This window comes from Helobdella robusta (assembly GCF_000326865.2).
Source record: "Helobdella robusta unplaced genomic scaffold HELROscaffold_1, whole genome shotgun sequence".
NCBI classification, from domain to species: Eukaryota; Metazoa; Annelida; class Clitellata; order Rhynchobdellida; family Glossiphoniidae; genus Helobdella; species Helobdella robusta.
Window position 1 is genome coordinate 7147726 of NW_008703570.1, and position 17019 is coordinate 7164744.

General features: G+C 32.7%; 4 protein-coding genes across 4 annotated transcripts in view; 1 reads left to right on the forward strand and 3 right to left on the reverse strand.

Annotated features, from left to right (window-relative positions):
• Window positions 1–983, reverse strand: part of HELRODRAFT_159143 (hypothetical protein) — a gene marked incomplete at both ends in the record, with an annotated part of 3507 nt that extends 2524 nt beyond the window's left edge. The window contains one exon of the mRNA XM_009011054.1: window positions 823–983. Within this exon, the coding sequence (XP_009009302.1) occupies window positions 823–983 (161 nt within the window). The remainder of the gene's footprint in view (window positions 1–822) is intronic.
• Window positions 984–3816: 2833 nt separating this feature from the next.
• On the reverse strand, window positions 3817–7334 carry HELRODRAFT_105412 (hypothetical protein). Its single transcript, XM_009011055.1, has 5 exons — window positions 7207–7334; window positions 6730–7106; window positions 5492–5620; window positions 5109–5352; window positions 3817–4312 (listed from the first exon to the last, which is right to left on the reverse strand). The coding sequence occupies exons 1-5, from the start codon at window positions 7217–7219 to the stop codon at window positions 3927–3929; spliced, it is 1149 nt and encodes a 382-aa protein (XP_009009303.1). The 5' UTR covers window positions 7220–7334; the 3' UTR covers window positions 3817–3926.
• Window positions 7335–10068: 2734 nt separating this feature from the next.
• HELRODRAFT_63269 (hypothetical protein) lies at window positions 10069–11133 on the reverse strand (the record flags this gene model as incomplete). The annotated part of the gene is made up of 2 exons (XM_009011056.1): window positions 10069–10540; window positions 10631–11133. Coding segments are annotated over 2 exons (975 nt in total), but the record flags the coding sequence as incomplete, so codon positions are not given.
• Window positions 11134–12397: 1264 nt separating this feature from the next.
• On the forward strand, window positions 12398–15840 carry HELRODRAFT_159146 (hypothetical protein; the record flags this gene model as incomplete). Its single annotated transcript, XM_009011057.1, has 4 exons — window positions 12398–12452; window positions 14533–14580; window positions 15474–15643; window positions 15769–15840. 4 exons carry the CDS (start codon window positions 12398–12400, stop codon window positions 15838–15840), a joined length of 345 nt encoding a protein of 114 aa, XP_009009305.1.
• Window positions 15841–17019: the final 1179 nt, after the last annotated feature.

Genomic DNA, 17019 nt, shown 5'->3' on the forward strand with positions numbered 1-17019 from the left:
TTTAGAAACCCACACACACACACACACACACACACACACACACACACACACACACATATATATATATATATATATATATATATATGTTGGTAATAGACCATAATATTTACAATATTCTATAAATTCTACCGAATGTTTGGCGTTAATATGTTTGTAGTTCGTTTTTTCAATTTTTCTCACTAAAGTTTTTTGGTGAAATTCAAAATAAACTTATTTTCCGAATTCATGCTGCAAATAAGGCCAGATTTCGATTCCGAATGAATCCAATAACTGTGTCGAATATCGAATGTCACTGAATGTCAGGAATGTCGAAAATTTACTCCAAACGATTCACCGAAAATTAAAGTAAATATTTGGTGAACGGTTATTAAATTTTTCAGATATGATTCTTCAATAAAATGACAATTAATGCAAGATATTATTAAACAAAATGTTCAACAGCGGATTTAGAATTCTTCGCGGGGAAATGATTTTCAAAATTCTAAAGTTGAAAACCTTCCTATGCTATTTCATGTTTATTTTAGAAATTTAAAAAATACTAAGTTATAATGTTAAATATTTTACACAGAGTTTTCAATATTTTTTCTTTCATGGTCTTTTAAGGTCCAAAAATGGGTTTTAAAAAATTTGATTTCATTTTTATTTTGTTGTCATTATTGAAAATTCAAAAAATTTGAAAACTTTTATTGTTTAAGTAATAATAAAATTGTATGCTTCAAGATTTTGTTCTGCACGCTTTCATAATGTGTGATCAAAATATAAATGATAATTCTTTCTTTCTTTCTCGTGCCTTATCCTTTCAGGACATTGGCGACCATCGACCTCAACGAAACTCGATCTTTAACACTTTGTAGTAGTTGAAATGTGGTGTTATTCAACAAGTGACACAAGGACTTCACAAATGTGATTCTTTGTTGATTACGATCTGTTTTCCCTGCAATCTTTCCAGTAGTTGTTAGATTTTCCATTCTTTCCTTCCGCATGATTTCACCAAAATACTTACTGCCCCTGTCTGATTATCTGTAGTAATTTCCCCTTTTCATAACCGGACTGTTTTAACACATCCTTATTCAAAGTATGAGAGGTCCAACTAATTTTCATAATTCTCAGCAGCGTTAATCTTTTTTTCCATTTTTTAGAAATTGTCTAGGACTCAGAACCGTAAGTGAGACCAAGAAAATGTTACACTCTAACAGTTTTTAATTTGTTGATATTTTGATTTTACTGTCAGTGAGGATGTTTTTCATTTTAGAATATGCATCTTTTGCCAAAGCTATCTTTCGTTTGATATCCACATCACATTTACAACCTTAGGTAAACAGACTTTCGATATAATTGAGTCTGTTGACTTGTTTCACCTGTCTACCGTTAATGATTATGGAGCAGCTCGGGGTGGTTTTGCTTTTATTGATAACCATGCACTCTATTTTGTTGATGTTAATTTGCAAGCCTTTCCTTTCGCTTTCAAAAACCAATTTAGAAACAATTGTTTTTTCAGTTTTTCAATTGAATCTTTGAATCTGTATCATCAGCATATCTTACATTGTTTATATTCACGCCTCCAATAGATATCCCCGGTAGATCTTCTACCTTACTCATGATGATCTCCCTATAGAGATTGTACAGGTCTGAAGAAAATACACAGCCTTGCCTAACAACTTTCTTTATTTCGACAAAACTAGTCATCATGTCACCAACTTTCATCGCTGCTCTTTGGTGGTCCCAATAGAGGTTTTTGATAACTCACGTGTCTTTTTCCAATATTTCCATTAGCTCCACGTGTTTCACGCTATCAAAAGTTTTGGAGTAATCGATACAAAATTAACACAAGTTTTTTTTTTATTTCAATTGCTCGTTCGCTGATTATTCATACTATAAAAATAGTATTTCTTGTGCCACAATCATCTACAAAACCACATTAGACATTTGAAATTTCAAGTCTGATTTTGTTTCGTGCTTTCATCATCAGAATTCTCAAGAGAAGTTTTGTAAACTGGCTCAACAATCTGATTTTTCGATGTAGTTCACATTCCGTTGTATAAGGTTTTTTAGGCAAAGCAATAAATGTTGACTTGGACCTGGATCTCAACTGGACCTGGCGCTTTATTTGATTTCATTTTAGAAAGAGCGGCACGAACTTCAGATCTAAGTATCTTTGGTCTTTTGACGTTTTTTTAATAGGAAGCTTTCCACCAAGAATATCATCAAAAAATGATAATATGCCTTTGAAATATGTTCAATGTGTTACATACATAAAACGTTTGCGGCCGGTCACTTAACGAGTCATTAAAAAAACTTCATATAAAAATTGACAGTAGTTGAAAGCTTCACTAATACTGGTTATACAAAATGTTGGTGCACTGTTAGTCAGTTATTCGAGACAAATTTCGGTGTTTTTTGGTGTAGAAAAACTGATGGCTATGTAGTTTTATATAGCTCGCACTTGCACGTTAATTGTCTCTTAACATCAGATCTGAAATGTGCGTGTGTATGCGTTTGTGCGTGCGTGTATGTGTGTAGTGCGTTATATATATATATATATATATATATATATATATATATATATATATACATTATATACATTCACACCGTAGTGAGGCAAATGTTTTCATGCACTGCACCGTTGCCTTATTGAACAATACATGTGCAGTAGGAACAAAGCTTGTTTGTTTGCTCGTCAATTTTTTATTTCAAAAACATTTTACCTTTTGTTTCTATCTAATGTATACGGTACGTTTTGTTTTTTTTTTTAAATATTTGTATTCAATCTAATTTCACAATTGTTTCAGACTTTGCAGTAATAGTTAATGCAACGCCATTAAGTAATCATGATGCGTGATGGTCTAATAGTTATAGTCGCCTGGTGCTGTTTCGTAGTAACCGGGTTCGAATATGACAAAAAATTCCCCGCCTATCACATGCTTCGTGTGTGATGCGTCGTTTAGCATGTATTCATACACGATGTTTGTGCACTTTGTTGAATCCTCTGAACTATGGAAGAGTGTTGTCGGCAGGGCTGGAATGTATCCAGAACCAAGCGTCCACAATACCATATTCTTTTTCTATTTTAATGAGTTGATACATATATAAGTTGATGCATTCTTTTAACGAATGAATATATGCAACTCATTGTCGGTAATTATCAATGTATATGTGTGTGCGTTCATATGTGCAATCTTTATCCTTGTATGTCGTACTGGAAGGATTGAATGTACGCTGTCCTTACAGGAAATTGATGCAAACTGTTCTGGAAATTTATGCAGACTGCTGAAACCTCGTTACGGAAACTCACGGATAAAATTATTTTTATTGAATCTATAAATAAGTGTTTTTTTTATTATTTATTAGTCTACTACATTAGATTTTGTTATTTAAAAACTTAGTTTCTATTTGAAACAACAAAATTTTATCAAAAAATATTGACATTAATTCTATTTTAAAAAATTTGCGCTAAAATTGATTAATTAACTCAGAGAACAACTTCCTTGCAACACAAATCAATCCGTGAAGTTTAAAACAGCGCAATTTTTGTTGTGTGAATGTTGAACGAGGTGAGCCTGTGACAACAGAAGCTCCTCTCACTGGCTGATAGTGATTTATTTTCAATGAGACTTGTTGCTTCGAAGAGAATTAATTAAAATAAGCCAGCCTAGCTATTTTATCGTATTGCATATATAATTCAATAAATAAGTGAGGTGAATTTCAATAATCAGGTAAAATATGCATTACTTGCGTGGAGAAGAAAAGTTCTCTTAAATGAACTTTTTTAACACATAACGCAACACTTTCAAAAAGAGACATTTTTATAAACTTTTTACAATTTAAAAAAATTATTTCAAAAAAATAACTTTACAAAAATTTAGCAGCAAACAAAACAAATTTCAAAAATAAATAAAAAAAACTGTTCGAGAGATGTCACGTTGTGATCATTTATAATGCTTGGATCTGAGGTGCGTCAGTTTGTGCTTGTCCAAATGTGCCTTCTGTGTGAAGGTCTTGTTGCAGTGTGGACATGCAAAGGGTCGTTCTCCGGTGTGAATGAAGAGGTGGGTCTTCAAGTTGCTCAGCTGACCGCATATCTTCTTGCAGAAGTTGCACTCGTAGATTAACTTTCCGTCGACTCTACGTAACTCGTAGCCCAAGGACGAGTGTCCTTTTCCTTTCAGTTGCGGTTCGGTGCACTTTTTGGAGTCGGTGCTGATTGGCGGGAGTTCACTCGGTGGCGTCGTTGTTGGCGGATCTTCTTTTTCTTCTTTTATATTTTGTTTCAATGGAAAATTATGAGATGACGTTTTTTCGTCTTTTAAAAGGTCTGAAATTTTTAATGGTTGATCGAGTCCAATTGAAATCTTAGTTTAGACGTTTAATATCAAATGTTAAAATGTTTGAAATTAATAATAAAGAATCGACGTTTCCCCAATTTTTAACGCATTTATTTGTTTCAATATTATTTAGGTGAAGTTGTAAAAACTAGAGTTGTTAATGTTCTGCTGAAAGTTAGACCATCCCATCAAGCCGCTAACGAGTTCATTGTAATAAACTGTCAGGGAATCTCTTTGATGTCTTTTGAGGTTGCGCAACGAATATTGTCGCGCAACATTTCATCCAAAGCAGTTGATACGTCTCATCACACCGAAAATACATTCAATTATCTAATCTATCTTCTACTCTTAATTATAAATGGCGGAAATTGACCAAGAGTTATAAAAGACACCCTTTAGATGTGCGTGTCAATTGTTTGTTTTGGACGCTAAAAGTTGGCACGATTTGTTTTTGATACTTCAAGATTATCTCCGCAATACAGAGTTCTGGCAAGGAATAAAAACTTCAAACGAACTAATTTACTGAAGAAAAAATAATCTAACGCTCAAAAAATAAGCATTAAACATCTATAAAAAATTAAAAGAATTAAAAGCATTACATTTACTGGCACATGCACAGACTCAAACGCATTCTAAAACACAAAAATGCACCCTACATTACAAATCTTCACAGAATTATTCATGTGAGTGCATTAATTCACGACATTTTAACATTCAAATACAATCACTTATATAAAATGATAACTGAAAAAGGCTAAAAACAAATGCTTGTGAAAAGAAACTAACAGTGAATGTAGCTGGAGTGAAGAATCCTGTGCATATATTGAGGATGGAACCAAACGCGCAGTTCAGCTCCTTGCGGAATGTCCTCAGTGGCAAAGAAGTAGACGAAGTCCTGGAACTGACAGGCCAGCAAGTTTTGGCTACTGCTCAGACTCGAGAAGGAAACAAATCGCATCCAATTGCTGGCTATCAAGTTCGATGTGTCCAGGTAGTGTGAGATCGTGATGGACTGGGGAGAGGAGAAGATCTGTGTGGTGATGGAAATATTGATGATAATTATATGCAAAAAACTTAACATTCAAATATTTCACCTACCAGTCTTAACCAACCGTAGCTAATCATTCAACCAGCCACAACCACACATCCAACCAGCCACAACTACTCACCGGCCACAGATCACTTCGATAGCACACTCCCCTTTTCAAACTCAACATCTCTCCCTCTGAAATAATCCTTCCCTTCAGAGGTCCAAACCTTGAGCCCTTCATTATCGGCTTCGTCGTCCAGACGCCCATCTGCAAGAAGTTATTTTAAGTTATGAGCCACCAAGCAAAAAACGCAGATACAATTAAATATTCGACGATTAAATATTACAAATTAGATGGATTAAATCAATAGGAAAACATTGAATTTAAAAAAATTTCAATAGTAAAAAACTTTTTTTAATAGTTCGGCTTTCAAACTTTATAAAATGAAATAATATAAAAGTTATTTCCAAGCACTTGAGATTCATTCAGTGACCTTGCAGATGCCAACCTGGATGCCTCACATGCTCGCAGTCACAGTGACGTTGAGAGGCCATTTATGTTACAACATTTATTTAATTAACGCTAAATTGCTCAGCCTGACATCTTTTGGCAATATTGTTCACATGCACAGGTAGCAAGCTAATTTTTAACGAGCTGTTGTTTTGATTTTAAAGTCAATTGTTGAGTTTGTGTAACAGTGTCTGGCCGTTTTGCCAAAGACAGATTCAATGTACATACTAATTCAAATTTCGTTGAGAAGCTTGTTTTCGACAAAATGAAATATGGCTGAGCACCAATAAATTTTTGAAAAAAATTTGAAATTTAGCTCTCGTATTTTTATTTTCCTTTTAAAATAATTTTCAAAACATTAAAGATTAAATTTTGACGACAGTGAAAAAATTAAATGCAGACAGATTATCTGAATTTTTCGTAAATTCTTTTTTATAATATTTAATAGAAAAGTATTTTTAAACTGTTTAAAGAGTAAAATAAAATATAAAAATAGAATTATATTATACATAGTTATAATTATAATTATATTATACTTAGTTATAAATATTGTTTCAGAATTGTATTAATAATATTGCACGTCACGAGCCACAACAGCAAGTTACGCAACACATCATCCGTTATTGTTGCCAGGTAATTGAAAAGCAAGGTAACAATTACGTAGCTCTCGTGTCACTGAACTGTTTAACTATCAAGTCAGGTCAACCACAACTCGCTTGTTTCGCTAGCACGCATTGTTATTTTCCATTTCAAGTTATTTTTGATTTAATCTTTCATGTTTGTAACAAATGTCAGGTTTAATTATGTGATGTGTTCGTTATTGCAAAATACATTGTGCACAAGTAATACAAAAAATCAGAACTGACCGTGTTGTAGTTGGGTGAGGATGGGTAGAAGATAAGTCCCTGAGGTAATGTGGCATAAGACAGGGGGGTGTTCTTCCTCGCCTGATCATTAATCGTCCACGTTGCGTCCTTCAGCCAATCTTCCTCCGTTGGCTCTTCGTAGGGTCTCCAGATTTTCTCGCAATTTTTGTGCGGTGGAATTGCTGGTGACGACTGAAAGAATGATGTAGTCGATGATGGGGATGACTGCGATGGAGGTGTCACTAACGATGACGAGGATGTTGATACTCCAGGGAACCAGTATTTGTAATGGTTGAGGCTGGAATCTGAAAGATCATGTGACGTCGCTTGAGGAGCTGTCGGAGACAATGAAGAGAGTAACGATGGTAGGAAATCTCCTGTTTCCATCGAAAAATATTAATACAATTCAGTTAATTAAATAAATTTATAGATTTAATATTTAAAGATTTAAAAAAGCATATATTTCTTCTCACAAACCGTATTTCCACATTTTGCTCTTGTTATTCTCTAATCCACAATGACGATTAATGTTATTTTTTTTACAAATAAAAATAAATATCTTATACACATGTATATTATGTGTAGATGTGTATATATAGTGCAGGTGTGTCTGTAAATTTCACAAAAATATTTTTTCTGAATAGGTATTCTTATGAGTAGGATAGGTATTCAAAAGTTTTATAAAGAGAAATTTAATTTGTCTACTACTTTTAATTAACCAATAGCAGAGCGTTATTTAATTAATTTAACTTACAGACCAATCGGATCACTCAGTTTATTAATAGGCGGGATTAAAGTTTAAAGGGTCTTCGCATGCATACATTAAACGGTCATTAACCTTTAAACAACTGACACATGAAAATGTAGATTTCATGTTATTATTATCAATATTCCCTTATCAGATGGATTGGAATTTTACAATTTGCATGCAATAAACCAAAGTGTTGTTAAAATTTCACGACACCTCAAGCCTTGACTACAGTATTCTCAGTATTCTAGCAATAATGGAGATAGATTAATTTATTACAAGGCAACTGATTTTTTATAGTATGGTGTGAAGATGCATATCAGGCATGTTGCTGATGTGATGTTATAAAATGTTATAACCGATAATTTCACCTCCTCACATCGTTTCAAACATATAGTTGATCATTTTATCAATAAAAAAAAACAAGAAAACGTTACAAAATAACAGGAAACATAAAAACGAAATATTTGTCGTAACATCAAACGAGATTAGTTAGTTGAGCAAAATTAACGCACAACAATGTATCAAACAAATCAATTATTTATCTTTTCAATTGTACAACTGCACTGAAATAACTTAATTAATTAATTAATTATTCACTTCGTTACAAAGATAAAACGTTTCAAACAACACATTCTTTTTGTTATTGAAAGAAATTTTGTTATTTGTTTTAAATTCAATTAAAGTTGTCGTTGAAACAGCTGTTAAATTCAATGTAGCTATGTTTTTGTGGTATGTCATTAAATATTAAATTTTTAAAATACAAAAATTATTAACCAAAAGTTTAAATTGAAAAGTTGTCTCAAATGTGTAACACATCAGGCGAACATTGCACGCGGCTAAGGTATCCAATTACATGTACAGAAAAGTCAAAAGTGGTGTTAAATTTACAATAATTGAGTGAGAAGACGTCGGTCAGGTCGAGTTCATATGCAAATTAGAAATCCAACGATGATATAGTGTTTAATGGTTTCATATAATCATATGATGATCAATAACATGCAAATTATAAAACTCGTTAATATTTTGATATTAGTAAATAATTACCATAATAACCAAATTAAATACTGTCTGCCCGACACTTATAAGAACAATTATATCCAATTTATGAATTGGTGTATTCTAGTATGTTTCTATGACAATAAGCGTGCAGATGACAAATCAAATAGGTATTCCATTTTCTATTTGGAATAACCGAAAGAAAACATATTGTAAATTTGTTCTATCGCGTAGTAGATTGAAGAATAAACGTTGATGATGCACATTCGCACGCATACAAACACCAATACTACAATAATAAGTTGACCTCGTTATATGTATATCACACACACACACACACAACACACACACAGTAAGATGTGGTTAGGTGTGTTCATACAATGCGTTGGGTTAGGCGGGTAGGTAGATATCTTACAAATTTGCGTTAATGATATGACCAATAACAGAAACAATCAGTCGATCGTTACAATTTGTGACACAAGGCCTAAGTGTATGGGAGATTCTTAATTCAACATATAACTAGAAATTTCTTTCGTTCATTCAGCTGTTAGAAATTTTCAAAAATTTCAAATTTTGTTGATAGTCGTATAAAAATATTTATCATGGGTATACTTTTCTGGTCGGAAAGCACAGCCATGTGACGCGACAAACTGTGACGTAACGAATAAGGAAAAAATATGACAGGACCTCTCATAGGACCCACGTACGTTTCGACGTAAACTCATCACGATTGAACGTATGATGATGATCACCAATCATCATCATCATCATCATTATGTTAGTGAACGGCTGTCAAAGCTTGATGGTCGCTGTTAAAAATATAAATAGAAACCTAATGATAGTTAATGAACGTGACCGCTCACAATTTTATAATAGCCTCTCCTCACAATAGCATTACTGGATCAAGATTTAAATATAAAAACATTATGAAAGTCAACAATTGTTTTTAACTCTATAGTAAATAAACATAGAATTTTTCATCGGTCATTTTTGTTGAAAATTTTTAAAATGACGCTAGTCATTTTTTAATCATTTGACATCATCAGTGTTGAAAACGGATTTGTTTTATCACATAAAACAAAATCCGTATTCAACACTGATCATAACAAATCATTATCAAAGAAAATATTATATATATATATATATATAATATATATGTGTGTGTGTTTGTGCGTATGGAAAGGGAATGGAAATCGAAATTAACTGAAAGTGAAGGAAATCATATTTATTTGTTTAAAACCATACCCTTTACTACTAAGATAAATTTGTTTGAAAGTATTATCAAGCCAGGCAAAAGTGAATTTTTGTAAAATTTCTTTCCAAAATTATAACATTTGGCGAACAAAAGTTGCCGATAATCGATATCACGTTGCAAATGCAAATGTAATAAAATCATAGAGTATAAGTTAAAAAAATTAAATAAATTACACCAATAAAAATATAAGAATATGTTCATCAGATACTGCAAACAAAAGTTAAAAACCTTTCCCTGCAACGAGTTGCAAAATATAAAATACATCACATAACAACTTTTAGAAACAATAAATTAAAGAGCAATAGGTGAACAAATTCAAATTGGAAACTGTCGTGAGTTAACGCAGCATTCTCAAAACAATAGCGAAAAAAAATAATAAAACCCCAAAAATTCCTAAATAATGAACTGTGTGTCCGTAAACAAGACAGGATATAGCAACACTTAATGCTTGTCTGACAGTCATGATGATGACAAACGTAACTGGTCCAAACAACTTTATGGTGTAAAAAATGAAAAACTGGCCAAGGGCTGACGTAAGAGCCAAACCAAACAAATGAACTTTGAAGGAAGGATGTCTCATTGAAAAATTGTAAGCATTTTCGAAACCTTTTCTGCCCAATAAAGTGACGGAAGCAAAGAGAATTTCGAAAAAGTTTGTACCGACCATCATGTGAATATGTGACGGCTCGTAACGTTTGAACATTTCTGACTGCCAGTTCGAAGTGAAAGAGTCAAATCCCATGTAGCCAACCATCAAAATCGACCCAGACACAACAGAGAGATTTAAAAATGAATGACGCTTAACAATGCTTTCATTCTCATCTACGGAATGTGAATTGTTGTGTTCTAAATTGCTGGAAGTTGTGATGCTATGTGTTTGACTGTCTTGTTCGTTGGACATGAACATGAACAAGCCTAGTGACATAAGAACTGCTGTGAAATATTCAAAATTACTGTAAGACTTCTTTGAAACCAGTCGGCCCATCAACATCACTGGAATAATTTTTGAAGCTTTTACAAGAACTTGAAGCGGGAAACTGACGTACTTGAGAGCTTCATACTGACACCAACTGCTCATGAGGCAGGTGAAAGAGTTGTAAGAGTATTCATAGAGAGGAGCTTTGTGGGAAGGCTGGTACGTGACTAACAACACAAAAAGAGCTGCTAGAAAAGACAGCATCCGGTTTGAAAGTTCTAAAAATAGAGAATCTTTGAAGCGTTCGGCACCTTCTTCAATTGCATCTTCATTTTGGTAGGGGTACGAGACCAATCTCTCTTGGGCAATCCCCCACAACAAGTAAGAGACTACCAAGCCAGAACTGCAAAATATCAAAGTTGGTAACTTTTTCAACTCAGTTTTTTCAGCACTATGATCAGCTGGCAAACTATTTACTTTATCTGAGACATCTACATAGGGCAGGAATGTTGAAGATCCATACACAAATCTGTTTAACAAACACTTGATGATGCTGTCATCTGCATAAATATATTAAATTTATTTATTTATTCCAATTATACTAGACATAAAAATCAATGAATTTTAATACCGAAGTAACAATGAAAAAAATATTTGAATGAACAAATGAACAAAAACAAAACCCATTTGATTAGTGACATCATATTTCTTCACCAGGTAGACAATGGCCGCACCTGGAATGATGATTGTGCTGTAGCCACACATGTTTATTGAGAAATCAATCAACCATTCTGGAAGTCTCAACCAACTTGACTCGCCAAACGCGTCTTTTAGTTTTGAGAAAAGAACTAAAAACGCAACAGCCGTGGGAATAAGAGAGTAGAAGACACATTGCCTGAATGATAGAATTTTTAAAATAAACTTCGATTTATAAAAAATGATGGTATTTAATAGATAGCATCAGAAAAAGAAAACAGACACATTGATTGATTTGAAAATAGGGTAAGTAAATTTAAAGACATGTCGTCCTGTGTTGCAGAAACCGGGTTTAAATGCAAAAAAGATCAATGTCTATATATATATATATATATTATATAATATGCAGAATGTGTGTGTAGTCCGTCATGCCTTAATTCATGCACATGCCGTGTGTTGGTGTTGTTAGTGGAAAAAATTATTTTTCAACTTTCTGTTTAACTTTAATTTTTTGATTTTGTTTGATTAATTAAATTAAATTAGGGCTTTCATTTTATTTTATTTAATTAATTAATCAAGCTAAATTAAAAAGTTAAAAGTTGTTTTATTTTAATTAAATTTAATTAATTAAATCAAAGCCTTGTTTCATGGAGAGAAAACAGATATATTAGAAGTTAAATAGAGAACATGCATATTCAAAATACTTGAAAAATATCAAAAAAACTTACTTTGAAAATTTCATCTCAAACTATGAAAATGTCATCTCATTGGAACATTATAAAATAAGTTTTAATACAATTAAAAACGCATACATATGCACTCTGGAGACTGTTTACATTGCAAAAATTTAAAAGTGAACAAAGTTTAAAAAGTAAATTAAGTGTTTTTTTAGATTTTAAGCATTTTTATCTACTATGTATTATTATCATTATAAATATTGTTATAATTAAAATTTATTATTTTCAATTATCATTTTCAATTTTTTTCCTTATTAATTTTACCGGAAGCAGTGGCAGCGTGACGTCATAAATTAATTGGTCTTATTATATGTGTGATGTGGACTCCCAAACTGTATGTGTACGGGTTTGAGTATAAGGCAAAAGCTGAAAGTCAGAATATAATAAATTATATAATAAATTAATTTTGTATAGTTTAAATATAAACAAGGACAAGTCAATTAATAAATAAAATATATTATTTATAAATTTACTTGTTCTTGTTTTTATTTAAATTATAAAGAATAAATTTATTATTTAATTTATTTTCTCGTTTATTCATCCATCGAAAATGCATCCATTTAATTGTTAGTTGGCTCTTTCTCTCATTCATTAATTAACCACAATTGACAATATAATATTCATTCATTAAATCAGAGTTATTTGATAACAATCGTCCGTTCATTCGTTTTTCATTCGTTCGTTCTTTCGTTAATTCGTTCATTCAATCAATCAATCACATTCAAAATTTCATACATTAGCCCATTTATTTGCTATGGGTTTCTTATCCATTCATTCTTTAAGTCAGTCATTCTTTCATTCACTCAATCACTCACTTATTCAATCATTTATTTACTTGTTCATTTACAATTATTTAACATGTATTCATTCGTTCATTCATTCGTTCGTTCGTTCATTCATTCGTTCATTTATACGATCATAAGTGTTTTGTTACTTTCGTTCCTACGTTTTGATTGGTATTTTACTCAATGATGATTGAATGCAAGATGATGCAATAACTGACTGGGTGAAGAAAAATTGAAGGAATTTTTTGTGAAGAGTTGATAAATGGAGAAAGAAAGAGAGAGAGAGAGAGAAAGGGAGGGAGAGGGAGGGAGTGAGAGAGGGGAAAAGAGAAATGGAGTTTTACAGGTGGAAGTCAAGTTAATCCGGGTCCTCGAGGAGGAATTACTTTGACAGAAAAATCAGAAAATCGAAGCAAAAGTATTTTTCGGCGGGAAGATTAAATGAATGAAACATGTCGGTCGCAACTCAATTTGAAATGAGAGATATTATATTTTTTCCGCTTCGCCAAAGTTAAGTACATCGGCTCAATTATAACTTGAGTGTATATAGAATGATACGTTTTGCGTGTGTGTGTGTGTGGTGTGTGTGTATGTATGTGTGTGTGTTTTTATGTTTATTTGTTTGTATTATTAAACATTATTTAACCACTTCCTTTCACGTCATACGTCAGTCATATTTTCAACATTGGAGCTAGTGAACGAATTCTTTCCATAATACTACAATTAGGTCATTCGTGCTTCACGCTTTCTTGCATTTAGAATGATTCAATAAATAAAATTATTGTGAATGGGAATATGAATGAACGAACGAACGAACAAACGAATGAATAAATGAATGAATGAACAAACGAACGAACGAATGAATGAACAAACGAACGAACGAACGAACGAATGAATGTTTGAATGTTTGTATATTTATTATACACATACATAAGAAGTGATAGACTGAATGGACTGCATTCCTTTTGAAACGAAGGAGAACAATGGAAGGCGATAATGGGAGGAGGTCATAAAGTAATTTAACCACGTTCCCACACAACCTCCAGTCTCAATAATCTTATGCCGATTCTTATGACTGTTCTGCCTATTTTTATTAAAAATTATCAAATGTGATGTACTCTAAGCGTGCAATTCTGTAACGAACTTACGTTAGTGAATGAGTTATTTATTGGTGACATCTTATAGATCTATCAAAAATAATTGTTTTAAATTTTTAGTCACAATTGAATTACCAACTGCTGTGTAACAATGCATTATGCTTTAAAAATGAAACAAAAAAATGGAAGTTTTTGAATGATGTGTTTTTTTGTTCTAAATATAAAATCAGAAATCAATAAGTTGGTTTAAAACCTTATTATTTATATCTGTGATTGAGAAAATGAGACATGCGGTCAAATGTTAAGATACGATACGATACGATACGATATATTTTATATGCTTCAAAAATATGAAAAAAAGATAAGGTTGCTCTACCTAGAGTTAGCAACATTGCACAAGTAGAACCCCAACTCTACACTGCTGAATGCGTGCTTGTTCATGACACAATTGATTGATCTAACAACAATAACAACAGCAAGCACATCAATGTCAGCAACCACAATAAACAATAGCCTAAACAACAATAACAATCACGACGTAATTGTTGCATTATCGTGGCTTTCATTCAGTGCAATATGATGCCAGCCAGCCAGTTCGAGCACAGAACAGTCATTCAGGTGGGTTGTTGTTAGTTGTTTGCTTCATGCCAATTCAATGTGTGTTAAGTGTTATCTAAATTCAATTTTCTACCGTCGTAATCAAAACATTTACCAATACATCGTACTGTCATTGTGAGCAATCTTGATTTTATTTGGCATGCTGTAATTATCTTTCATATTTTAATTAAATTTTAAATATGAGTTTGATCATGTTGGTGCGTGCGTGCGTGTGTGTGCATGCATGTGCGCGCGTGTGTATTGCTGACACCCTCTATAAACATCATCCTCATCGCCATGGTTAACATCATCACCCATGCAGTTACATTTAACTGTGAGTGTTTGTGGTTTGTTTATTTTTAAGAGTGAAATATCTAAATGGAGCAAACAACAAACAGCTTGAGTAGAATTTTTGTCACCACTGATCTTGTGAAACATCCAAAAACATGCTGCTATGGGCAGGACGGTGGAAAATGAATGAAGCAGCTTGGTTGCTTGGTTGGTTATTTGATGGCTGAATGGTTAAAGCGTTGGATCCTTGACTGAAGTTGTCTGGTTCAAATGCTTATTAAAACTCACCGACATGGGTTATTTATTAAATTTTAAAAAATTGTAGAACATTGATAAGGAAGAGCTTTAGAACATTTTTGTTGTGAAGAAACATTTCATAAATTAGAAAAATTGTTAAAATTATCAAATAATAAAATGAAGGTCGTTGTTTGAGAGTTTTAATTCTATCAGTCAAACAATTTGTATCAATCTGATTAAAATGGAAAAAAAACATGTTTGTTCATTAGTTTAACTATGTTGCATTTTTTCATTTACAATTTTTTGCTTTATTTAAAATATTAACTCTATAAGAATAATTATTTGTAAAAAATTCTTTTTTTTAAATCAACGTAAAAAAATACTAGTAAGAAGAGGACGAAGTAACCGTAGTAACCTGGTAGCCAGGTTTAAACGATACCAAGAGTCGAAGAGGATTTCGGATAATTATGAACAGCAGAAAGACCTTCTCAACGGCGCACCTGAGTCATTTGGATCTCAACAACTTCAACTGACAATTAAAGGCTGCCTCCCCAGGGTGCGTGTCACATCACGTGATTGATTATGACGTGATTGATCATGTGATTGATTATGGCATTGTTGGTCAGATGATTGATTATGACGTGGTTTGGTTGATCAATCACGTGATTGATTATGACGTAGATAATCACGATTGATTGTGATTTGGCGTCAGTGGCGAATCCATACAACTTGAAGAAGGAGGCAAAAATTTGAAAATGTTTAAATTTTTACAGGGGATAGGCCAAAATTTGTAGTAATGTGGCTGACAACTATTTTATGCTCATCACTTTCAAATTTTGTCGATTTTTACACACAAAGCGGTCTTTTTTCTGATTTTTATTAATAAAAACTACTCGCAACGTGGGAGCCAGTGCCCTCATAAGTTCCGCCATTGCCTGGCGTTATTCTTCAATCAGATGACCGTTCAATATTTTTAACTTGCTCTTTATCTAAACAAAAATAACCTATCTTAACTAGCGGTAATTTTTTAAATCGGTTGAGAAACAAAAAAAAATTCAGCGAAAAATTGCGAGATGGTTTGTCGTTTGATTATCATGTTTCTTGCTGAAACACTTTGACCGGTCGCAAGAATTTAAAACATTAAAACATTCTATCTCCGTAAAACCAACCAAAACTTGCAAATAAATCATGGTTCGTGAAAGTATGAAACTTCAATTCAGTGCTGTTCGTTGTTCAGTGACGACAACCTTAAAAAGTTGCACACACTGCATACACACACAAAAACAAACAAACAAAGTAATATAAAATAATACACTTCTAATCAACTATTACTAAGGTATATGAATATTGTATACATACATATGCATATATATTTGCGTATATACCCTATAAGCACTTGTATGTACAGGTATCCGCATACATACACAGCACACTCACATACAAACACACTCACATGCATAAACATCACATTCTGTCTACTTACCGTGTCATAGACCGCACAATTGTGTTGCTAACTTAATGATCCTATTGAATTAGCAAAACATTTCTTTATACAAAACCTACACACACATACATGACCATAAACATACGTGTAGTGTACTACATACACAAATATGTAGCACTAACACATGCATTATAAGGGGCTGAGTGTTTGTTTGTGAACATTGTGTGTGTGTGTGTGTTTGTGCGTGAATGTGTTTGTATATTTTGTTTGTATATTTGAGTGTGTGTATTTGTTTGTATGTGTGGGTGTGTATTTTTGTTTGTGCGTGGGGATATATCATTCATGTTTGTGTTCATTTGCGTGTCTTGTATGTTTGTGTGTGTGTGCGTATGTGTGTGTGTGCGTATGTGTGTGTGCGCGCGTGTGTTTGTCAGCGGATAATTGCACGTGCACATGAGTAGACGAACGTTATTCATTTCGTTTGACTT

Coding starts and splice junctions, on each gene's coding strand:
- HELRODRAFT_105412 (XM_009011055.1), bottom strand. Junction 5,621..6,729: donor CCTCACCCAACTACAACACG/GTCAGTTCTGAT, acceptor AACTTCTTGCAG/ATGGGCGTCTGGACGACGAA. Junction 4,313..5,108: donor TCACTCCAGCTACATTCACT/GTTAGTTTCTTT, acceptor TAAAAATTTCAG/ACCTTTTAAAAGACGAAAAA.